This window comes from Elgaria multicarinata, chromosome 13, assembly GCF_023053635.1.
Source record: "Elgaria multicarinata webbii isolate HBS135686 ecotype San Diego chromosome 13, rElgMul1.1.pri, whole genome shotgun sequence".
In the NCBI taxonomy this organism is placed as follows: Eukaryota; Metazoa; Chordata; class Lepidosauria; order Squamata; family Anguidae; genus Elgaria; species Elgaria multicarinata.
Genome location: NC_086183.1, coordinates 35,257,978 through 35,280,487, shown reverse-complemented (window position 1 = coordinate 35,280,487; position 22,510 = coordinate 35,257,978). Strand labels below are relative to the sequence as shown.

Genomic DNA, 22,510 nt, shown 5'->3' with positions numbered 1-22,510 from the left:
TACCTTGACAAGCCAGCATTCCCCTGCAAGCAGGCTTCTTTTTGGTGCTTTTTCTTTCTTTGAGCTGGGGTAAATTTTAAAACCACATTCTCAGAGGAAGAGTGTGGTTCTCTCTTTCCCCCCACCCCTGCCAGTAATAGAGGAGCAAGTCTGTCCAGGGGCCTCTGGTAGAACCAGGGGAGGATGTGGTGGGGGTGGGAAACCCACCGTCCACGCAGCCTGGCCAAAGACCACTTTTCTCTGCCCAAGCAGCGCTTCAGGGGCTGCGCTTCTCTGTTGCAGCGCCCCCTCCCTTGAGCCACGAGCCAGGCACGTGGGGGGATTTTGGCAAGCGTTCCTGGCTGATGAGGGAAACACCACATCCGCCTCCGGGAGACCATGGCGGTGCCACGCTGCAGCAAGGCCGGCTGGCAGTAGCGATGCTGAGAGGCATTCTGCACATGCTTCAAGCCAAGCTCCTCCTGCGTGCATCTCTTCCTCCAGGGATGGGCACTGGCAATGAAAGGAGGGGGCGGGCCTGACCCCCGGTGAAACCTCTAGCCGGGCACGGCCGAAGGCCCCAGGGTGCCTCCGTCCGGAATCCCTGGCTCCAGAGCAGCCAGGCGGGGCACGGCTCTCGGACGTGCGCTCCTCGCCGATCTCTCCCGCATCCCTCGTCCATCAGCTGCGCAGTGCTGCGCGCGGGCCTTGGGCGGAAGGAGGACTCGTTCCCAGCCCCTCCCGTCCTCTGCGCCCCCTCCCCTCCTGCAAGCGGAAGGGCCGCCTGCTCCGGAGACATCCGAGGTCAGGCTGGCGGCGCTGACGCAGGAGGAGTTTCCCACAATGCTCTAGCGCGCTGTCCTCGGTGCTGAAGTAGCGCGCGCTGCTCCCCCAGCGCGCTGCGCCGCGCCCGGTCCAGCCAGGCCCGCCCGGCCGCTCGCCCGCCCGCTCCCGGGCGCCTCCTTTATGCACAGCGCGCTCTTCCAGATCGTCCAGCGGCGACAAGCGTTCGAGCTGCCCCGGCATGGCTCGCTGCCTGTGAAGAAGGGCGCGATGGAGGACAGGAGCCCCTGCAAGAAGAGCTGCCCGGAGGCCGGCGGGGGCAGCGGGGCGGCCCTGGTGGCGGCGGCGGCGGCAGGCGGCGGCTACCGGGCCCACCACGCGGCCCCCGGCCAGCTGGAGCTGGAGGCCAAGATCCAGAAGGCCGTGGAGTTCAAGGCGGAAGGCGGCCGCTGCTACAAGCAGAAGAAGTTCCGCGAGGCCATCGGCAAATACCACCGCGCCCTTCTGCAGCTCAAGGGGCTGCAGGCGGCCAGCGAGGGGGCGGCGGCGGCGGCGGAGCAGGGCCTGCTGGGCAGGCCGGGCTGGCAGCGGCTCTCCGAGGAGCAGCGGGCGCTGGTGGAGAGCACCGAAGTGGAGTGCTACAACAGCCTAACAGGTAAGGGCCGCCCGGGGCAGGCCAGGGCCATGCGCAGGGGTCAGCCCCGGAGGAGCCCCTCCCATGGACTCGGCGGGGGGGGGGGCGGCGGAGAGGCCGGGCAGGGTCCACGGGAGGCGCATCGGGTCTCGAGCTGGTCAGGGAAGGGTGCAGAGGCGCCAGGCAGGGCCCCCCTCGCCCCCTCAGAGACAGGGGTCCTCCTGGAGCCCCGTGCAGCCTGGTGAGCAGCTGCAGCCCCTTTGCCTCAGGCCCCTTTGTGCGCCTCTCCAGGCACTGAGCAGCGCTGTCCCACAGGATGGGCCCCTTGCACTGGGCGACCGGGGCCTCCCGCCTCCACGCTCAGCACCTGCTGCTGCCCTAGATCAGTTTTGATCTCTGGCCTGCCAAAGGCTGCCCAGGTGCTGCATCATGTTCTAACGCTGGCCTTTGGAAAACCCCTCTGCAAGGCAAGAGAGGAGCAAGGCGGGAGGGAACCCCTCTGCACAAAGTGTCCTCTGCTGGGGTCTGCAGAGGCTTGAACCCAGTGCTCTCCCAAGAGCCTGCTCCTGCCCCACGTGAGCCTCTCCGGTTGCCCCAGGGGGCCCACCCCCCTCGCGCTCTGGGCCTCTGCTTTGTTTTCAGGGGGGAGTGCATGTCTCACCTGGAAACGGGCCTTCAGGTGGAGCGCAAGAGCCCAGCGGGGGTGGTGGTGGGGGGCTGCCTGCTCAGCCCACCTGGATCCAGGGAGAAAGACCTGCCCTTCTGCAGCCCCCCTCCCACTCTTCGCCCCTCATCACCTTCTCGCTCTGTGGGGCTCCCTGCCAGAGGGGGAGTGGGCACCTGCAAATCCTGGAAATGCCTAATTTGGCCAAACAAATTCTGATTGCGAGGCGTCAAACTTGACCTCTGTTTTTAATGTGGCCGTTTTCCCTCAACATTCAACTTTGCATTTTCTCACATGCACATCTTGCCTTTCCTCCGATGAACTCAAGGTGGCCCGTGCAGGTTCTCCTCCCCCCCACCCCATTTTACCCTCCCTGTGAGGTAGGTCAGGCTGAGTGACAGCGACTGGTCCCAGGGGGCTTCGTGGCTCAGTGGGCATTTGGCTCTGGGCCTGGTCGGGCCCACTTTGGCGCCGGTGCCCTTTGCGCTGCGGATACTTCCAACTTGTTGATATCAGCTGACTATTTCTTTTGATTTGGGCAGTTTTCGTCCGTGCAATCACACAAAATGGTATGACACACCATTGCACGTGACTCATCAAATACTCTCAGAAAACTATACACACGTTTGCTTATTCTTTCTGCTGCTAATGAGGCAGGGCACTGATGGTCTGCCCACCTCGCAGGCAGAAATCCTGTTAAGCCTCTTTGTTGGCGGCTGAGATTTCATCGGGCACTTCCCAAATACTTCCGAGCTTATCTTTGCAATGGTAAGGACTAGCAACTTGCCTTACTTTCTAGAAAGAAAGCTGAGACTCCTAGGAGGATGGATTTTGCACTCTCTATTGCATTCTGTGGGGTTTCCGTGCTGGCACAGACTGGCAGAGCGTTCAAAAGGAGGACAGCCCTGGGTGTAGTCAGCAAAAGAGAAATGAAGCAGTTTGGCTGGGAGCACCCCCCTCCCCTCCCCTCCCCTCCCCTCCCCTCCCCTCCCCCTCCCTCTGGGGGCTGTCATGGATTTGCAACTTTAAATTTGCAACTTGTGCTTCTTTTGCCTCTTGATAACGGCCAGAAATGGGATGATTTGGAAGGCCGGAGAGGAAAGGCAGAGGCAGAGGGAGAGCAAACGATTTGCGTCGTGAATATTTGAAGCACCCAACCTCATCAGCCTGTGAACAATAGCCCTGGCACAGGGCTTGTTTGCACTATCAGATTTGCAGATTTGTTTGCACTAGCAGACTACCAGTCAGTCAGATTTGGGGGGGGGGAGGGGGCAAGATAGAGCTGAGAATCTCTGTAAACATGGAACCCAGAAGAGAGGCGTGGAGAGGATGAGGAGGGAGGTGTTTTGTGGGGTGCCCCCAGACTGCTACGGCGTCTGCTTTGTGGGACCACTGGCTTTCAACCCAAGAAGCCCAGGGGGCCGCGGCTGCTGCAAAGGGTGCTTCCCCTGCCTGGGGTCCCCATGTGGCCTGTGAACACAGCTGGACAGCAGCAGCAGCAGCAGCAGCAGCAGCAGCAGCAGCAGCAGCCTCCCGGACATCTTTTGCATGTCAAGGTGGTGATTGTGGTAGTGCTAACGTGATCACAGTGTGGGCTGGTCTCAGGAGGGGGCAATGGGGCGCCAGTCAGGTGGGCAGGGGACGGCCGGTGGGCTTGGGAGCAGCTGCAGAGCCAGAAGGGGGCAGCTCAGGAAGGGCCGCTGTGCATGTGGACGGGGGCTGCTGCATTAACGGCCTCCTCCCTCGGGCCCCTTAGCCTGCCTGCTGCAGTCGGAGCTGGTGAACTACGAGCGGGTGCGCGAGTATTGCCTCAAGGTGCTCGCCAGGGAGAAGAGCAACTTCAAAGCCATGTACCGTGCCGGCATCGCCTTCTACCACCTGGGGGACTACAACAACGCCCTGCTCTATCTGAAAGAGGCCAAGAACCGCGAGCCCACGGGTGAGTGCGTGGGTGGTGCCACGCTGCCACGGAGAGCCGCTTTGTGGCAGTGGTGGTGGGGGCTGGAAGGGACCACTGAGCTCCAGGGCAGAGGTCTTGCTTTGCCCGTGGAGGGCCTCTGGCTCAGTTCTGGGCAACTCTTGGCAGGGCTGGGATCGGCCCTGGCTGGAGAGGCTGCAGAGCTACGGCTGCCAGCCAGCACGGGCAAGGCAGGACGAGATGGATCCGGGGCCTGCCTTGGCGTGAGGCGGCTTCCTCTGCCTGGGTCTCGCTCGGGTTGCCAAGTGGAAAGGGGTCGCTGCGGAGGGTCCTCCAGAAAGCTCGGCGGTTGCTCCTGCCACGCTGATGTGCTCATTTCTTCCCTTTGCAGATACCAACGTCCTGCGGTACATTCAGCTGACAGAGATTAAGATCAGCCGCTGCAACCAGCGGGACAAGGAGGCGATGGCGTAGCCCGGGGCCGGCCTCAACAGCCCCACCACCACCACCACCACCGCCGCATCAGCGAGGGACAGAGCCTTCTACACACGGTGCCAACAGTGCCCAGGATCCACCCGCTGCCCTCCATGATCCAGGAAAGTGCCATCAGGCGCCCGCCATGCCTGGCAGAGGCTGCAGCCGGAGCATCGCTCTCGACGGACAGTTTGGCTCCGGCCCTCTTGGCTGCGGGACGCGATAATGTAGCATTTTGCCCAAACACTGTTGGGGTTGCTTATTTATCTATATGTATTTTTAAATGAGAGAATTTGCCAGATGTGCCTCTGTAGCATTGAGGGCAGAGAGAGCAGCAGGGAGCTGTCTGGAAGGGGCCGCCGTGGGCTAATCCGGACGTGGTGGCAGAGGCGGGGAGCCTGCCTGCCTGCCTGCCTGCCTTTGAGCGGATGTCGCCCTCCCCCAGCCAGCACAGGAGATGCGGCGGGGGCGGGGCAGAGGAAGGGTGCTCTGCTGTGAGGACGGGACCCAGGCGGGCTGGGCCTCCTTCCCCTGTCTGGGACACACATCCTCTTCTCCTCTCCAGGAACCCCCCCCCCACACACACACGAAATTCATGACCACTTTCCCCCAGGTAGCCCTTGCAGTCTTGCCAAAGAACCGCAGCCGAGGCCTGCTGGATGAGGCCATGGAAGCGCCGGCACCCTGCTTCCCATTGCAGCTAGCCAGATGACTCTGAGGACCCACGTGGTCTGCGGTGACCTGTTCCCTGTGACTCCGGCGCCCCCTTTCTCTGCTGCCCATATGGGCTCCTCCTCCAGCATCAATGTGTCCAGCCCCATTTTAGCGACCAAGCCCCCAGCCCCCCCCATCACCACAGAGCTCTTGTGGTTCCAGCCAAGGGCTCACCCTTGTCCCCCCATCACAGATCAGAAGGGCCACGCTGGTCTCCTCAGCCCACCCACGCCGGCCCTCCCAGCAGCACCTCTTGCGCGTGGCCCTTTGGGTACTCAGGAGGCTTCAAGTTGGGCCACATCTCCTCTGGACTCCAAAGGCAGAGAATATGCAGAGATCTGAGTGCTAGCCAATGGGACCCGCTGCTCAAATCCCATTCCGTTTCATGGACCCTTCCTCAACGCCTGCACGCATGCATGCGCACACCCCCCCCCCTTCGCTTGTTTTTGCAGTCTTGGCTCATTTGTCCCGGGTGGCTTTCAAACTCTCCTGCCAGGTGGGCCTCTCTCGCCTGGGCCTTGTAGGATCCGCCATCACCCTGCCCCACGGCAGTCCATGGGTGCTGGAGCCATCGCCTCATGCAGGTAATCTGGTCAAGCAAAGCTTTAATGCACTTTTCATCCTGCCCTGTGCTTTCTCTGAATAAGGAATTTAAAGGGAGGGTGGAGCCTGAGCAGAGAGCCCTTGACTGTGTGCATGGGGGGGGGAGTGGGCCTTGCGCTGGCCGTTCGCAGGACACCTTGATTCCTCTCTAGCAAGCAAAGCAGAGAGGAAATACGGTGGCATCTTCAGGGACTGGAATCGCCCGGCTTCAAGAGGCAGGGAGTTCCTCTGGTGCCTCCTGAGTTGTGCAGGTGGCCATGGGGGCGAGTGGAGGCAGGAGAGAAAGAACAGGTGAGTGAGCAGCTGGGCAGACTAACCAATCAAAGGGACACTGGATGGGCCCAGCTGGAGCCAAGGAGCACCACTGGGGCAGCTGAGAGGCACACCTGCACCTGATGGGGGGGGAGTCTCCCACCCCTGGCAGCGGAGCTGTGGGTCATGGGGCACACTGCGTGCAGCTTCAGGGCTTCCCCACATGTGTAAAGTGCTCCCTATGCAGCGCAGTGAGGGAGGCGGCCTCGTGTTCCTTGCACTGCCCTAAGACCACCTGGCGGGGCCCTGGCTGTGGGGAGGAGGGAACTCGGGACATTCAATTCACGCTGGCCACAGGCGCCCAGGGATGAAGGCCTGGATCCCCCTCCAGCGGAGCAGCGATCACCAGGGCAGGTCAAGGTGGGACGGCATGGGCGGAGGGAGGGGGGCAGAGGGCTCCCACCTGGGCCTGACAGCAGCTTACAGATGCACAACGCCCTCCTGCAAGGCTGCAGAACTTCCGGGCCAGGGGCAAACCTGGCCCTCCTGGGGCCCCCGTCCAGGCCTCTGTGGTTCCCCAGAATGCCCCCCTTCCCTGGACCCCTTTTCTCCCGATCACTTGGTAGCTGCTGCTGCCCCACTCCTGTGCTGCTCTTTCCCTATTCTCAGCGGTCAAAAGGCGTCTCCTAAGGGCCTAGTGGCCAGCAGAGCACACCGGGAGCTGCAGGCACCTGGTCTGTGGGGTGCTTTGGCCCGTTTGCCTCTGCCCCCACCCGCTACTGGACTGTGGCCACCAAGAGCACCTCTGAAGTGGGGTTTTGCCCTGGGGCTGAAAGAGGTTCAACCTTCCCCCCCCCATTATTATTATTATTATTATTATTATTATTATTATTATTTATTTATTTATATAGCACCATCGATGTACATGGTGCTGTACAGATAACACAATAAATAGCAGGACCCTGCCGCGTGGGCTTACACTCTAGTAACCATCACCACCACTCGGGTGTTTTGTTTCCAGATTCTGGGCTGCAGCGCTGTTGAGCCCCGGCCAGTTCTCCTTGTAGGGTTTGCGAGAGAGGGGGGGTGGGAGGGGGTCTGCTCAGGTTAATTCTGCTTAAAGAGCCTCACAGGAGCACTTCAGCCCAAAATAAATTCAGAGTAGCGAGGTACAAATTGTGTGTGTGTGTGTGAGTGAGAAAGAGAGAGAGAGAGAGAGAGAAGCTGTGAGATTTGCGGAGCCTTGGCCATTTGCACCACAGAAGAGCTGGGCTCTGGGTGTGAACATCGCAGCTGCACTAGCGTGAGAGCCCCCCCTGCTTCCGCCCCCTTGGTGCTGCGGCTGCTGCCGCCACCGCCTCCGCCACCATGCTTCAACAATCTGGATGCTGTTGCTATGGCAACCGGGATGCATGAGGGAAGGCAGGAGACGGTGCCGCTCACTGCAAATGCAGTTCAGGCTGCCTCGGACTAGAGTTTGGGGTGCAGGAATGCAAGGGGTGGTTTTGAGCCCCAGAAACAGGCCTGGTGGGGAAGCAGCCTCCCCCCCCCTCTCTTTCCTGGGAAGGGAACGCTTGCTGCTGTGCACCCTTTGAACCGAGCTAAGGAGTACAAGGCTCTCTTCCGTTTAACCCTGTGGGAACGTGGCAGCCATGCTGGCAGGCAGTGGAAACTTCAGCCCTCCCCCTCCCCCAGCTTAATTTCTACTGGAGAGGCATCCAGGTTCAGACTTCACCTGGGGAAGGAATTGCGATTTGCACAGGTGCAAAAACACTTTCTTCACTTCTCCTGCATGGTTTTTTCCGGGGTTGAACACTGGGGTCTTGGAAACAGGAGTTACCTCAAATTAACCCCCCCCCTGCCCCCTGCCATTGGTGCAAGGCACACAATTAAAATGGGGAGGGGGCTATTCTTTGCCATGGCATATTCGCCACAGCAGGCAACCCCTTCTCTTGTGCCTTTAAGAGAACACCCTGTATTGTGTCTCTAGGGGTGGGGGGAAGGCCGAGACATTTTCATCACCGAGATGTCCAGGAGGTCTCCAGCACGTCTGTGGTCCCTTTCCTACGTTGTAATCCCACCAGCTCCTCTGAAGTCAGGGGTTTGCGACAGGAGAATGCCGGTGTGCCGCAAGGGTGGGCCTGGGACTGAGACGGAGGAGACCCGAGTTCAGCTCGTTACGCAGCCATGAAGCTCACTAGCTGGGAGTTCACTGCTGGCCTAACTGGCCGCAGAGGTTGCTGATTATGTGGCAAAAATGGTGGGAGGAGAGCCGAGAATGCCGCCCAGTGGCGCTCCTGCGTGGAAGGGTGGGAGGCCGCCCACGCTAGTCCGTCCGTAAACCCTGCCTGGCCTCAGAATGCCCCCGCCCCCCAGCCCTGCACATCTCTCATTACAGATGCAGAATCCTGGTGAAATTACGTTGGATGGGGAAGAAAAGAAGGCGAACATGTGACTTCTCTGACACACACCTTTAAAAAAAAGTAACAGAATCAGAACCACAGGTGCCTGGATCAGACATTACCATGAAGAGGATGCCCGCAGGCACGCACACGTATGTGCAAAGACACGTCAGCCCAGCACCCTCTACAGGCTGAGCTGTCACACTGCTTGGAAAGGAGCTCCACGTGGTAGCCCCCGAGTCCATAAATACAGCAGCCTGCGCAGGCCCCACCTGTCCCTTGCAATGCACGCAGGGAGCCTCGTCCCGGAGCACCTGGCTGGCAGGGGTGGGGAGGAAACGGCCGGCCCGCCTGGGGAGGCTTGTGGGGTCAGTGGGATACGTCCGTCTCCAGGCTACAGCACGAGGTTTGCGGCCCACACAAGGGCAGGGTGCTGTCCCGGTGCTGTCCTTCCGTATCGACGTCCAGAAGGGTCTGGCGCAAGGCGGGGCTCCCCTGGGGGGCCTCGCCTGGGGAGGAGGAGGCGCCTCCCGGAGTCCGGCCCAACGAGATGAGTTTCCAGGGGTCGATGCGGTGCCGGCTGGAGGCCGGGCGCGGCCGGGGAGCAAAGGCCAGGGTCTGGGGGCGCTCCACTGGTGCGGGGTTCAGGGCGGTCTGCCCCACAGCCTTGTGGCGGGCTTGGGAAACGATGGGCGAAGGAGGATCTGGCAGCCATGGGGAGGGCAGCACTTCCTGGGAGCCTGGAAGGAAGGAGGAGGAAGACGACAAAGACGACACGTGGCAGAGCGGCACAGCCGGAGCAGCCGGCGTTGCCCCCCCCCCCCCGCTTCCCGTGAGAGTCTGCCGACCCATGGAATTGGGGCAGAAGCCAAAATATGGGCAGCTCTCGGGGCCCAGTCTGGTTGTGCTCTTTTGCCTCCATGGAGAGGCTCTGGGTTCCAGCAGGCCCGGAAGGGGCCTCGTCCACCTCTCCAGGGATGCAGCCGGGCCCTCCGGCTGGGCCTCGTTTGGGCTTTCTGCTGAACCTGGGCCCGAGGGAGGGAGGGAGGGAGGGAGGGAGGGGTCCCGGGGCTGCGCCCGTGCCCAGGGGAAGCCTGCAGGGGGCCGTTGAGCTCACCCTGGCAGTCGGGGCTCCGGCGGAGAGCCCCATCCGATGGGGTTCGGCGGTGCCCCCGGCTGACGGCCTGCGTGGCACTGACATGCGTGGGGGTGAGCGACTGGCGGGGGTCCTTCTTGAAGCTCTCCACGGTGACGTCCACCAGGGGGTTGTAGCGCGGAGGTGCCGGGGGGCTCTCCAGGAGGCCGGGGGGCTCGGACGTGGGGGCCTCGTCGCTGTCCGACGGCAGCAGGGACTTGGTGGAGTTGCAGTCCGAGAGGGACGAGAGGGACAGCAGGGTGACGGAGCGGGAGGGCCCGGACGGAGGGGCCCGGGGCCACAGCCCTCCCCCCGCCAGCTCCGCCAGCTCCGCCCCCAGTGCAATGGAGGCCAAGATGGAGGCACAGCCCAGCAACACCAGCTCACTGCGTCGACGGGAGGGGGGAGGGGCACGCCGGGTCCCCTCGGCAGCCGGCGGCAGCAGGGGCACAGCAGTGTCCGCTTCAATGTCCAGCGGCAAGAGAGGGAGGGAAGGGGAGGGAGGGGTGCTGCTCTCCTTCTCCGTGTACTCTTCTGGGGGGGGGAGAGAGAGAGAGAAAGAGAGAGAAATTGTGGGTCAGTATTTGGAGCATGCTCCCCCCACCCCGGGCCCTCCTCCTGCTGACAGAGGCGCAAGAACAGCCGGAGAGTCGGGGCCAGGCCAGGCACGCGTAGACGCACACACCCCGTCCCCAGGCGGGCGGCCTGCTGGTGTTCCGACTCATTTGCTTCCGCCCAAATGAACGGCCCGGAGCTCCGAGGCTGCGAACGGCAGGCAGGAGGCGGCAGAAGAGAGGGGGGCCCATGCAGGCGGGCGGGCGTCACCCTGACAGACCTTTTCCGGTAAGAAAAGGGATGGGCGATGCAGTGGGGACCCGTGGGGGGGTGTCGCCTGGGTCCTCCTGCCGAAGAAATGGGTTGCAGGATAACGCCTGGCCTGCAAGTGCTTCCTCGGAGCCGGCAGTGGCAGCCGGACAGGCGGCGGCCAGCAGGGCTTGGAAGAGCCGGGTCAGGCAAGCAGCCCCAAGGCGGAGAGGTCTGTCGAGAAGCTCGGGGAGGGCCGCCCAGAGCGACACCCCGGCCCTGCAGCGGCTTGCAGAAATGCGCCCTGCCCCCCGCTCTGGCCCCACGGCTGGGCTCCGGGGCCTCCGGCCCGGCCCCCCAACCACCGGACCAGCGGGATGCGACGTGCGCTCACCCATCTCCGTCAGGCTGGCAAAGCCCACCGCCAGCGGCACGTGCTTGGGGGACTTGCCCAGGTTGGGCGCGCTGGACGACCACTGCTTGCTCCCCTCCGCCAGGGACTTCAACCTGCACAGGTGAGATGGAGCGAAGAACAAATGACCTCCCGCCCCCAGCGCCCTGCCGTCCTCAGCTCCGCCTCGGGTTGGGGGGGCAAGCCCTCCAACTCATGCCCCCCCCGAACGCAGGCACCCCCGCCACCCTGGGACCCCAGCCCTCCATCCATCTGTCCCCCCACCGCTCCGGGGGCCCTACCTCTCCTCCCCACCAAGTCTCTCCTTGTGGATGGTGGAGCTTGGCCCCCAGGTCCGGACTTTCTTCTTGGCCCCCACTAGCTCCTCCTTCTTGGGCCCCCAGGTCCGGCTTCCGTCCAACGGCGTCACTGCAACACCGGGGGAGAGTGATGGGGGTGGGAGAAGAGGAGAAGGAGGAGGGAGCAGTAGCCCTGGCGATCCCTGGGCAGATTTTGCCAGCGTTTCCCCCCTCCCTGCCTGTGGAGGCTCATCTCCCCCACCCACCCGGCCACCCAACCCTCGCAGAGTCCTCCGGAGAGCCCCGTGCTGCACACCCACACCCTTTGGGCAGCCGAAGGACAGCGCCTTGTACACAGTGGCGGGGGGGCGGGGCAGACTGCTCTCCCAAGGAAGACCTGGCTCTGTGGGCCAGGGTGGGGGCTGGTCTTGAGAAATCCAGCACAGCACTCCCCTGGCAGGCTCTCAGTTACGGGCCTCGCTGGAGTCATGAGAGCGACCCCGTGCTTTGAGGAAGCAGAGATGCCGAAGGGTTCGGCTCGCACAAGATAATCCGGGATGTGCGGAATATCAAGCGAGGATCCAGCCGTGATGCTTCCTTGAGTACAAGCCAAGCGTCGCCCCCACAATGCCTTGGACGGTCATGGGGACACAGCTCCTGCCTCTCGAGCCCACCCAAAAATACGTCCAGCCCAGCCGGCCGCGTGGAGCTCGGTGGCAGCCTTAGTCCTGGCACAGCAGAACCGCGGCCGCCTCCCTCCCCCTGCCCGCCTCTGAGGCCGACCCCGTGCGCCCATTTCGCAGCTGCGGGGGCAGGTGGGGTGGGCAGTACTCACAGCGGATGGCACGCAGGCGGGGGATGGCGATGGGGCTCCCGGGAGGACTGGCCCCATTGGCCCCCAGCCCTTTCCGCCGGTCTAGCGTGGGCGACGCCTGCACCGTGATCTTGTGCTCAAACCCTGGAGGAAGAGGAAGGAAGCACAGAGAGGATCAGGCCCTGCCCACGGGCCCCTTCTAGAGCCTGCTGTGGCCAGATATTCCTGCCTTTAGATGGGGTGGGGGGCAGCAACAGCAGCAGGATGGCTGGTGAGAGTAGCTGACAGGCTAAGGGCCGGGGGGGGGGGCTCTCTCTGTGAGCCTTGGGATCTGCAAGTTGGGTTGCAGTGTACATGGGGGGGGCGGGTAGGGAGGGAGGCCATGGAGGGCTGCAAGGGGGCCGGGGACTCTGGGTGTGCATGGAGGTGGCAAGATTTAAGAAGAGTGCTTCTGAGCACCTCCAGAGTGCCCGTCCTCGGTCACTGGAGCCTTGTGCCAACCCGCCCTTGCACACCCCAGGCAAGCCTCAGCTCTTTCTTGGAGATGAAAGGGGGCAACACAAGAAGCCCCCCCCCCGAAGCAGCTTCATCCCTAGCCAGGCCATTTGCCCCCCACCCAGGCTGCCTCCTCTGGCTGGCAACAAGGTCTCCCGGGTTTCAGGCAAGGAAGCACCTGCCCTCCACTGCTCCCTGGGCCCCTTTGAAAGGGCAGCGTTGCGCTGGGGACAGAGCCGGGGGCCTCCTGCACCCTGATGGTGCTATAAGAACAGTGGTGATGATGGATGATGATGATGATGATGATGATGATGAGCAGGGGCTCGGCCACGAAGCCACGGTCCCCGCTACCTGCGCAGGCCAGGCACTCAGTGCCACCCACCCGCCATTGTCTCCTCTGGCCGGCAGCAGCTTCTGGGAGCCTGGCAGGAAGGGGCCTCCCCGCACCCCCCTCTCGCCTCCTGAGCCTCCCCCCTGGAGATGCCTGCAGGGACATCTCCGCAGGCCACGGAAGGGCTGGGTCCCCCACCCCCCCACCCCCACTGGTACCCGAGGGGAGGCTGATGCGGTTGCCGTCGCGCAGCTTGAGGCGGGAGCGCCGGAAATGCCCCTTGCGCTTCTTCACGCACGGCTTCCCCTGGCCCATCTGGGCCATGATGAGGTTCAGCTCCCGCTCCACGATGTCAATTTCGCGCTCCGCCAACTCCTGCTCACGCCGGCGCAGTTCCGCCTCCTGGGTCTTCTGCTCCTGAGCGGCCCGCAGCAGCTCTTCCTCACGACTCCGCAGCTCCTGGGATGTCCGGGGTGGGGTGGGGGGACAAGAGCAGCTTCAGAAGACACAGGCGCCCCCCCCAAAGTCTCCCCTGCTTCTCCTCCGGGGTTTGGCCCCAGGACAAGGTAGTGGGGGGCAGGGGGTGGAGCCCTGAGAAGCGACCCTAGGAGATCGCGCAAAGGGTCGCACTGTCAGCGCTGAGCAGTGCCCCAACTCCTCTGCCTGGCCCCAGAGCCAGGACAAAAGCCGGGTTCCAAAGAACCAGGTTCCAAAGAACCTGCAGCCTTGGGAGAGGCGGCCTTAAACGGGGAGGGCCCAGGCTCACCGGGCAGAAATCGACAAGACGTTTTTGCTTGCGCTAATTCATCTGTACCGATGAGCACTTGGAAACAATTACTAGGATTTATTTAAATTTCACAGAAGGCAAAGGCAGCCAATTCATTTCCCATCCAAATAATCTCGAATACAATACTTCCAATAATTTTCACCCCAGCCCAGATCATCCCACATCCGTAGTTCCTCGTCAATGACAGCAAACTTGTAATCATGTACTTGTAATCAGCACCATGTACACTGATGGTGCTATATAAATAAATAAATAAATAAATAAATAAATAATAATAATAATAATAATCTGCCCTGTCCCCACATTTTTTGGGGGAAGGGAGGCTTAAGCCTTCCCTCCCTGGCTGTGATCCCCATTGGAAACTGCCCCCTGCATGGCAATTGCACCGAGAAAGACGTCTTCCCTTGGCATCAATGGGTACTCAGGGTTGGGGAAGAGATCGGAAGCCCTGGGGGGCAGGGGGGCGCCCTGTCCGCCCTTCTGGAGGCCCAGGCCTAGGAGTGGCCATGCAAGTGATGGCGGCCTCAGCCCAGGGCGCGGGGAAGGTCTGGCCGAGGGAGAGGCCCGGGGTGGGTGGGAACGGGACTGGCTCACTTTCTCCTTGGTGCGCAGGTCGTGGAACATGCCGGCGATCTCCAGCTTCCAGTCCTGTTGCAATGAGTGGAAGGACTCGAGGGGCATCTGGAACATGGCCGACTGCTCGATGGCCACCAGCTGCTGCAGGATGGAGCCAAAGTCCGGCCGGGCGTGGGGCTCCGGGCTCCAGCATCCTGCCAAAGGGGGTGTGGAGGCATCAGAGGGAGCAGGAGGGACACACAAGCGCAGCTCGGACTCAGGAAGGTACGTCGCTCGGCAAAATGCAAGATGGCCGGGCAAAACAGGCGCTCTGAATGGAGGGAAGCCCCTCTTGGTGGAGCAAAGTGGTCTGGGGCCAGGTGGGCCTCTGGCCCCTTTCTGGTGCTTGGTAGATGTGAAGGGGGCAGGTGAGGGGGGAGGGAGGGGGCAGGAGACCCTCCTTGCTCTCCAGGTGTGCTTCCGGGAGGGGTGGGGGAGCCAGGGAGGCCCGAGATTGCTACAATTCTCTGAACTTTACTTCAAAATTTGACTTGGCTCCCTCCTGTTTTATCGGCTTGTTTGAACAGGAGAAGTCTGCCGCTTTCAAAAGTGTTGATTGATTAAAGGGAGAAATAATACAAAACTTTAAAAATGCACAATTTAAATAATATGCATTTTTAGAAGAGCACAATTTAAAAAACACAGGTTTTAAAGTCTTGCATTTTAAAAGCTGTACATTTTTTTAAAAAAACATGCAGGACTCTGCAAACATTTGTGGAGAACATGCAACTCCTGTTGGCATTTAGGGTTGCAAACAGGGCATTTCTGAGTGTTTTGCAAGTTGAAAGGAAACCCTCGGAGAGTCTTAGCTTCTGGCCCTCCCCGGGCTGGGAGAGCCTCTTCCCTTCTGTGCGAGGGGCAGGGGGTGGGCAGCCGTCACCTGTGCGCCCTCCGCCGCCACCAAAAGCAAAGGACAGCAATTAGCGCCTGCAGAAATGGGGCTCTGAGGGCCCTCTGTGCTCGCTCCCACTCACCCTGCAGCAAGCGGGCGAAGGGTTCCGGGCAGGTGGAAGGGATGGGCAGCGTCAGCTTGTTCATGGCCACGCCATAGGCCACAGCAAGGGCATCGATCTCGCGGTACGGAACCTCGCCTGTCAGCAGTTCCCACAGCAGCACCCCAAAGCTGGGAGGCACAGAGGAAAAGAGAGACGCAGGCCGTGCATGGCAAGCCCCTGCCTGCCCCCCACCCACCCCTCAGAGCCCCGGGGCTGTTCCCAGTGGCCCTGGGCTGAATGGCCTTACAAGACCCCCAGCCGCTCTTTCAAGGACCCGTCCGTCAAAGTGTGCTGAGCCAGCCCTGCTGCTGCTGCTGCTGCTGCTGCATCGGAGGGCCCTCCTGCTCCTTCTGCTGGGGTGGTGGTCCCCGGACCACTGCCCCAAAGGCCTGCCCTGGCCCCTGGCTGACAGTGTCACTGGCCGTTGCAAAAACAGGCACAAGCTCCGAGCCAGAAAGGGCCCATCCAAGACCCTCTCTCATAAAAGGGAATGGGGTGTAGTGGTTAGAACTGAGGCGCCGAATTCCATTTCAGAGAAGCTTGGGGGGGGGCATTTATTATTATTTTTTATTATTATTATTTATTTCAGTGGTGGGTGGGGCTGATGGCAAAAGGGGCAGGGCCAGAACCAGTGCAACACTTCCAGCCTTTTCCTGCCTGGGAATCCAGCTCAGGAGAGGTGTTAGAAGTGGGGGTGGGGGTGGAGGGGTCTACACAAAACCTGGGACACCACCACAGGAAAGGGGTGTGGCCATGTTGGGAGCCCCGTAGGGCCAGCTGGAGACACCAGGAGTGCCGGATTTGGGCCCTGGTCCCTGGTTAGTGTTGGAGCAGGGCTGGGGAGCCCAGGGTTCGACACACACACCCCAGCCTTGAATCTCACTGGGTGTCTTTGGGCCAGTCACAGACTCTCAGCTTGACCTCCCCCACAGGGTTGTTGTGACGATAAAACGGAGGGGTGGGAGGATCCCGTACGGCACCGCACAGGGGATGTGAATGGAGCAAATGAGCAAACATTAGGCCGCTGCCAGCCCTCCTGCCAGAGCACCCCAGAGGCCCCTGAGTGGGAGCTGCTCTTTCCCAGCAGGCCTCCCGCCCTCCGGCTGCCCCACAGGCTGCCATGCTGCACGGCTGCACCTCCCCACAAAGGCAGCAGCTCTGCTTGCATTTCTGCCAGCCCTGCGGAGGAGTCCTGCGGGGAAAGGGGCAGCTGCCGTCCTGCCCAGGGAAGAGGAGACGGCCGCCCAGCCGCCTGGCTCCCTCCCCTCCTGCCCGCCGACCCCCATTACCTCCACACGTCACTGCTCTTGGAGAAGAGCGAGTGCTTGATGACCTCGGGCGCCATCCAGGCGTAGGTCCCGGCAGCGCTCATCTTGGTGGTCCTGTGCCACTCCCGGGCCAGGCCAAAGTCTGTGATCTTGAGGGTCCGGCCGCTTAAGTCCTCATTCTCGATGCGCTCCAGGATTAGAACTGGGAAGAACCAGAAGAAATGGGCAGATGGCGGCCAGAAGAGGGAGCGCCGGGGACAAGGAGGAGTTATGTCTACCTCCTTAGGTGGTTTTTAAGAACGCCAGAAGAGCCCTGCTGGATGAGGCCAAGGGTCCATCTAGTCCAGCACTCTGGTCACACAGTGGCCAGTCGGCTGCCCACAAGCAGGACACGAGGGGAACAGCACCCTCCTACCCATGTTCCCCAGCAGTTAGTATACATAGGCACACTGCCTCTGATACTGGAGGTAGCATATGGCCATCAGGACTAGTAGCCATCGATGGCCTTCTCCTCCAGGAATTTATCTAACAATTTAGATGTTGTTGGCTTGTGCTTATAATGCGATGGGATTTAGGGTGTGATTTGATTTATGTTAACTCTCTGAAGTGCTTTTTGGAAAGCAGGACATTAAATCTCACTCTGCCCCACCCCCAGGCAGCACAAGAGGCCAACAGGGAAAAACAGAGGAAGGCTAGTGGTGGAGGTGTCTCCATGGCAGCCCCCCCAATCCACTCAGGGTGATGGACAGCCAGCTCTGGGCCCCATTGCTGGCAGAAGTGTGATTGGTGGGTTCTGTATGTAAAACAGGGCCTGCTCAGTCATGGCACCCAACTTTAGCCCTGGGGAGTTCAGGTGCCCCCTGTCCTCCTCCCTCTCCTCCTGAGCAAAACTGTTTTGCTAGACCTTTGGCATAAACCTCACCTGAGATCTGTGTCCTCTGTCCTTTCTTCTTAAAGTTAGCTCTACTGTGATGTTCTGTCTTTGCTGTTATTGTTCCATTCAGTTAGTCATTACGTAATATTGTTGCCTTTTATTGTAGTTTTTAATTTGGTCTGTTAGTCACCTGGGCGTACCCCAGTGTGAAACAGAAAGGCAGGATAAAAATATTTTAAGGAATATATAATCTCCAGAATCCAAGCCATGGGGAAGTTGCTCTCTTCCTTGCCACAGCTGCTCTGTTGGCCTTCTCATGTGAGTTAAGGCCTTGTAAGCGCTGCCTTGAGAGAATCCTACCCTTAAAGGCCTCCTTAAATATAAATAAATAAAATAAAAGAGTGAGGACACACAGAGGCCTCAGTTTCATGTCCTCAATACAGACCGGGCAATTAACTCCTGTAACTTTTTCCATAGTCCATCTTAGATCTACTTCACTCTTAAGCAACAGCCAATGTTAAATCTGCAGATTTTTTAATGAACTAATAGCCACATTTATGCATAACTTTTAAAATGTGCAGATGTGCGCAACAATTTTCATCCTCAAAAAGCCAGCCTTGTGCCCATTTTACAGATAGGGTAAAAATTGTGTCTTGCCTAATGCGCATAGCAGAGGAGGGCTGTAAGCACAGGTCTCCGGCTTCAGAGATGCCGCCAAATGGTGTCTTGAAATGCGGGACGAGACCCTTTCCCTGACTGGGCCCATCAGCCTCCACTAGACATGCCCCTGGGCTACCTGGAAATGGCTCTGCGGGTATTTATACAACTCTGGCTTGATAGAGTGACTGGAAAATACAGTTTTAAAAGCTCAAGATTGACAGAGGCTCTTTCTGGGTTCTAGTATGATGAGAGAGGGAGAAGATAAGGGAAGGCTCCTGAAAACTGGAATATGGAGGTGGGCAGATGGAAATGGGGCAGCATTCTGGGCACTCCCCCTTGACCCCACGGGCTAATATGGGGTTTGTGCTGTCAGTGGAGCAGTTGGGGGGGGGGACCTGCTCCCCGATGGCATTTGCAGGAAGGATTTGCTTGGACAGGAACCACAGCCTGATCTGGAGCAGAAATAGTCAGTGTGTGTGTGCGTGGGTTGGGGCCATTCCACCCCCTCTTTCTGTCTTTCTTTCTCTATCCCCGTCCAGGTCTCCCCAATGGCAGGGCACTTACTGTTGATGGACTTGAGGTCTCGGTGGATGATGGAGACGACGGCCTCGTTGTGGAGGTAGTTCATGCCCTGCGCAATCTGGACGGCCCAGTTGACCAGCACATGGGGGGGCACCTTCTTGCCCGCCAGGGCCCGGTTGAGGGCCCCACCGCGGGCATACTCCATCACCAGGCACAGGTTGGGGGGGCTGAGGCAAACGGCCTTCAGGGCAATGATGTTGGGGTGGCACAGCATGGCGAAGAGCCGGGCCTCCTGCCGTACGCTCTCTGCTGTCACTGCGACGTCTTCTTCAGGGTCCTGGCGGGTGGCCTTCACCGCCACCTCCTCCCCTCGCCACAGGCCCTTGTAGACCTTCCCAAAGCCCCCCACGCCAATGATCTCGTCCAGTTCCAGTTCCTGGAAGGAGATTTCCAGGGGGGGAAGAGGAGGAGGACAGTGCAGGGAGCCCTGGAGCTGGCCGTACGCGGGGTCGCTGGCGACGTAGTTGCTGGGGAAGATGCCCACCTTCTGCTGGAGCTTCCCCGTCCACCAGCCCTCATCCCCAGAGACCGTGGAATCCTTCGAGAGAACCTCCACCAGGTCTCCTCTCCGCAGGGTGAGCTCCTCTTCTGCCATTGCCTCGTAGTCGAAGACCGCTGTCCAGAATGGGTGGGGGGGCGGGGGGCACGTGGCCCAGAGCCCCCCACTGTCCCCCACCTCCTGGCATGCCTGCTCCGCGGAGTCAGTGCCCAACATGGCCCCCGCTCTCCACTGGTCACGGCCTTGCATGCCTCACAGACCCAAGCGGGCCAATGGGCCAGCAACAGGCCCTGCCAAGAGCCCGTGCTCCAGTCCTCCACCATGTGGCGCTCCTGCCCCCTGGGCGTCCATCCTCCTCAGCGGACACCCCCCCCCCTTTTTGGCCGGAATCGCTCCACGCTTGCCTTGCGGGAATCCTCCTGAGCACTTGGGGATCCTTGTCAGGTCCCAACTTTGGGGGAGGAACAGCGTCAAACCCTGCAAAGGAATCATTGCTCTCCTCAGAACCGGGTTTTTCAAACCTGCCCCTTTAAAGCCAAGCAACCCTTGCAGCCCCCCCCCCCCCCCGCCCCGCCACCCTTCTGCCCAGCTGAGGAGCGCTCCAGCCGGCCTCCCTGCCCTGGCGCAGAAGAAAGAGGCCATTATGTTCCCCACCAGCAGCACCCCCCCTCTGAGGACAGAGACACAAACAGATGAGGCTGAGGATGGTGAAGAAGAAGAAGAAGAAGAAGAAGAAGAAGAAGAAGAAGAAGAAGAAGAAGAAGAAGAAGAAGAAGAAGAAGAAGAAGAAGAAGAAGAAGAAGAAGAAAGGCCATTCTTTAACAAAAAAAAGTGCCCGCAGGCCATGCTCAGAGGGCGCCCCGAGAGAGGCTCCGTAGCAGAATTCTCACACAACGAGAGGGGAGGGCCCCCACCCCCTGCAGCTGCTGAAGGGGGGGCATTTCAGCCCACCTGCTCCCCGGGCCCCCCACCTACCCTCCCGCCCCCAAAGCGGCATCAGCACGGGCTTTGCAAACCTTATGTAAGCTGGCTGCGGGCCATGGGCCGGCCGCGGGGCGCCTGCCCCCGGCCCGGGGCTCCTGCGGGCGTCGTCGCGAGGGGGCCCGCTGCTGCTGCCGCCGCCGCCGCCCGGGCCAGGGTCGGGCCTTTGCCGGCTCCCCTGCCCGGCTCACCTCGCGCCTCCTGCCCCTGCCGCCGCCGCCGCTCTACCTGGGGCCGCCTCCGCCCACGCGCGCGCCCGCCCCGGCTGCGCCCTTCCCGCACCTGCCCGCCCGGGAGCCCCGCGGATGCCTTCAGCCCGGCGGCCCCTCCGCCGATTTACCCGGGCGGCGGCGGCGGCGGCGGCGGCGGCCCGTCGCCCGGGTGCCCCGCCCGGTCCCTCCCGCTGGCACCGCGCGGCGATCAGCGCGGCTGCCGGCCGCCCTCCGGGCGCCTCGCCGGGCGCCCGCCCCCGCTGCCTCCCGCTCGGCCGCCTGCTCGGCCGCCCGCCCTCTCCAGCCGCTTCGGCCCTTGTCAAGGCATCTGCCCGCCGCCCCTGCCCCTGCCTCCCCTGCCCCCGCCGCCCCTGCCCCCGCCCGGGGCTGTGTGGCTCCTCCGCGCGGCGGCGCCCGGGCAGCCGCTGGATGGCTCTGTCAGCTGGTGCAACGGCGGCCGGGCGGCCGGGCACGCGCCGGAGCCTGGTGCATGATGGGGCTCGTAGTTCCAGGCTCCCTCCCCGCCGGGACCTGCAGCCGCCACCGGCCGGGGCTCCCTTTGGCTGCCCCGCCGGCTGGGGCTGTGGGGGACGGAGGGAGAACCGGCCCGGCCCCTTCCCAACGGCCCGGCTGGAGCCCCTTGGCAAGGGGAGGGAGCCGCGGGGCACGTTGGCCGTGTTTGTGGAAGAGCCTTTCCAGGCCAGAGCTCCTGCTCCAAGCCCGGGGGGCTGCACGACCTCAGCTCCGGGGTTTCCCCTCTCCAGGAGCCAAATGACCCTGGCGGTGGCGGCGCCGCCTCCCTTCACTGGGGCACCTGGAAGCTGTCGTCCCCAGAGAAAGGGAGCCGGGCTTGGGACGCAGCCAGGTGACGCCACCTGCTCCAGGCAGCACCCCTAGCACTGGGTGTGTGTGTGGGGGGGGGTGACAGCAGGACTTGGTGCCCGACTGAGCTTGCAGGATGCCCCCCCCCCCGACCCCCCACCTCCAGCTCCAGCCCCAGATCTGGGAGTGCAAAACCAGACCAGCAGGTTTTCCGCTGCCTCTTGAAAGCCACGTGGGATGGGCGACAGGATGTGGCCTTCAGCAGGGGACTCCTGGCCTGGCCTGGCCTGAGAAAATACGGGAGGCCCCGGCCCCGCTCCACGGGTCGTTAGCATTAGCTATTGGGAGGATTAGAAAGGTACAAATAAATGCATGTGTCGAACAGAAACAAGGTTTATATAGCGTCGCAATATTTATTACCACATCTATCTATTAATTCCACAAACAGGAGACGTCAGGGCAGGGCCTTCAGAAATGGCCCTGAACAAAAAAATGCTTCCCAAGTCTCCGTTGGGACCAGCGGTTGGGGCCCACTCCTCCCCTCTCCTGGCGTTAACCTGGCAAAGGGGCGGTGGGACTTGGAGCAGCCCCGCGGCTCCGGCTCTACAGGCACAGCAGCCGATCAGGGCCCTGCCAGGGTGACTGAGAGGCCGGCCGAGCCCATGCGCCACAGGCTGATGGGGCAGAACTGGTCCTCCGGGCCTCTGGCAGGAGCCCTGGCACAGCAGCCGGGTCAGGGCAGAGCTGTGGGTGGGACGTGGGCAGCAGCACAGGGGAAGAGGACGCGTGCGGGGTGGGCACCTGGGGGAGCCTCACCTCCCATCAGTCCAGGGCAGCGTGGCCGACAGCCAGGGTCTGACGGGAGTTGCAGTCCAGCAACGAAAGGTGGGCCACAGGTAGCCCAACCCGGCTGCAGGGGAAGGGCCGGCATGGCTGCAGTCCCCGCCAGGGTGGGTGCGTGGGTGGGTGGGGTGGGCTCTGCGCGGTGGCCTCCTCTCTCTCACAGCGAGCTGCTGCGCCGCCAGGCCTTCCGGTGGCCCCCTGAGGCTCTGGCTGGGCCTGCTGCCTCTCTTCTCCCCAGGCTGCTGCCTGACCGGGATCGGGTCCATCCTGCCACTTCATGCTGGGCATGCCAGCCGTCCCAAGCAGGCGCCCAGGTAGGTGGGCCGACCCGGCTTCAGCTGGTCTCAGGATGGGCCTACTCGCAGGGGTGGGCAGGAAGTGGGTGCCTCGGGCCAGGGAGGGCAGGCCCCTCTGAGGGCACCAGTGGAGTGGATGGGGCAGTCAGTGGGGGGCAAGGGGAGGCTGCTGGCATGCTACACAGCACAAGGCAGCCAGGCGGGCAAAATAGTGGGATGGGGAAGATAGTGTCATGCAGCCCCCTCCCTTAATAGACGAGGTGCTGGTGGGTGGCCCTGGGATGTATTTGTGGCTGTGGCTCTGGGTGAAACACGGCAGGGGGGGCTCACCTTGGGCACCCCGTCTTTTCCCCCCGTGGCTTGTCTGGCCATTCCCTGTGATTC

At 61.7% G+C, this 22,510-nt stretch overlaps 2 protein-coding genes across 2 annotated transcripts; one reads left to right on the top strand and one right to left on the bottom strand.

The window, feature by feature from the left end:
- Positions 1 to 1,032: 1,032 nt before the first annotated feature.
- Positions 1,033 to 4,734, top strand: TTC9B (tetratricopeptide repeat domain 9B). The gene is made up of 3 exons (XM_063139790.1): positions 1,033 to 1,417; positions 3,817 to 3,999; positions 4,370 to 4,734. The coding sequence occupies exons 1-3, from the start codon at positions 1,033 to 1,035 to the stop codon at positions 4,450 to 4,452; spliced, it is 651 nt and encodes a 216-aa protein (XP_062995860.1). The 3' UTR covers positions 4,453 to 4,734.
- Positions 4,735 to 8,595: 3,861 nt separating this feature from the next.
- On the bottom strand, positions 8,596 to 19,444 carry MAP3K10 (mitogen-activated protein kinase kinase kinase 10). The gene is made up of 10 exons (XM_063140060.1): positions 18,456 to 19,444; positions 16,379 to 16,559; positions 15,069 to 15,217; positions 14,074 to 14,249; positions 12,911 to 13,151; positions 11,888 to 12,010; positions 11,056 to 11,182; positions 10,757 to 10,869; positions 9,541 to 10,092; positions 8,596 to 9,163 (listed from the first exon to the last, which is right to left on the bottom strand). Exons 1-10 carry the CDS (start codon positions 19,219 to 19,221, stop codon positions 8,793 to 8,795), a joined length of 2,799 nt encoding a protein of 932 aa, XP_062996130.1. The 5' UTR covers positions 19,222 to 19,444; the 3' UTR covers positions 8,596 to 8,792.
- Positions 19,445 to 22,510: the final 3,066 nt, after the last annotated feature.

Excerpts from the sequence above, each read along its gene's own strand:
- MAP3K10 (XM_063140060.1), bottom strand. The coding sequence starts at position 19,221 with ATGCAAGGCCGTGACCAGTGGAGAGCGGGGGCCATGTTGGGCACTGAC. Across the intron at positions 16,560-18,455 it reads AGACCTCAAGTCCATCAACA|TTCTAATCCTGGAGCGCATC; the intron begins GTAAGTGCCCTG and ends GGTTCTTCCCAG. Across the intron at positions 15,218-16,378 it reads AAGAGCAGTGACGTGTGGAG|CTTTGGGGTGCTGCTGTGGG; the intron begins GTAATGGGGGTC and ends TGTGCCTCCCAG.
- TTC9B (XM_063139790.1), top strand. The coding sequence starts at position 1,033 with ATGGAGGACAGGAGCCCCTGCAAGAAGAGCTGCCCGGAGGCCGGCGGG. Across the intron at positions 1,418-3,816 it reads GTGCTACAACAGCCTAACAG|CCTGCCTGCTGCAGTCGGAG; the intron begins GTAAGGGCCGCC and ends CGGGCCCCTTAG. Across the intron at positions 4,000-4,369 it reads CAAGAACCGCGAGCCCACGG|ATACCAACGTCCTGCGGTAC; the intron begins GTGAGTGCGTGG and ends TTCCCTTTGCAG.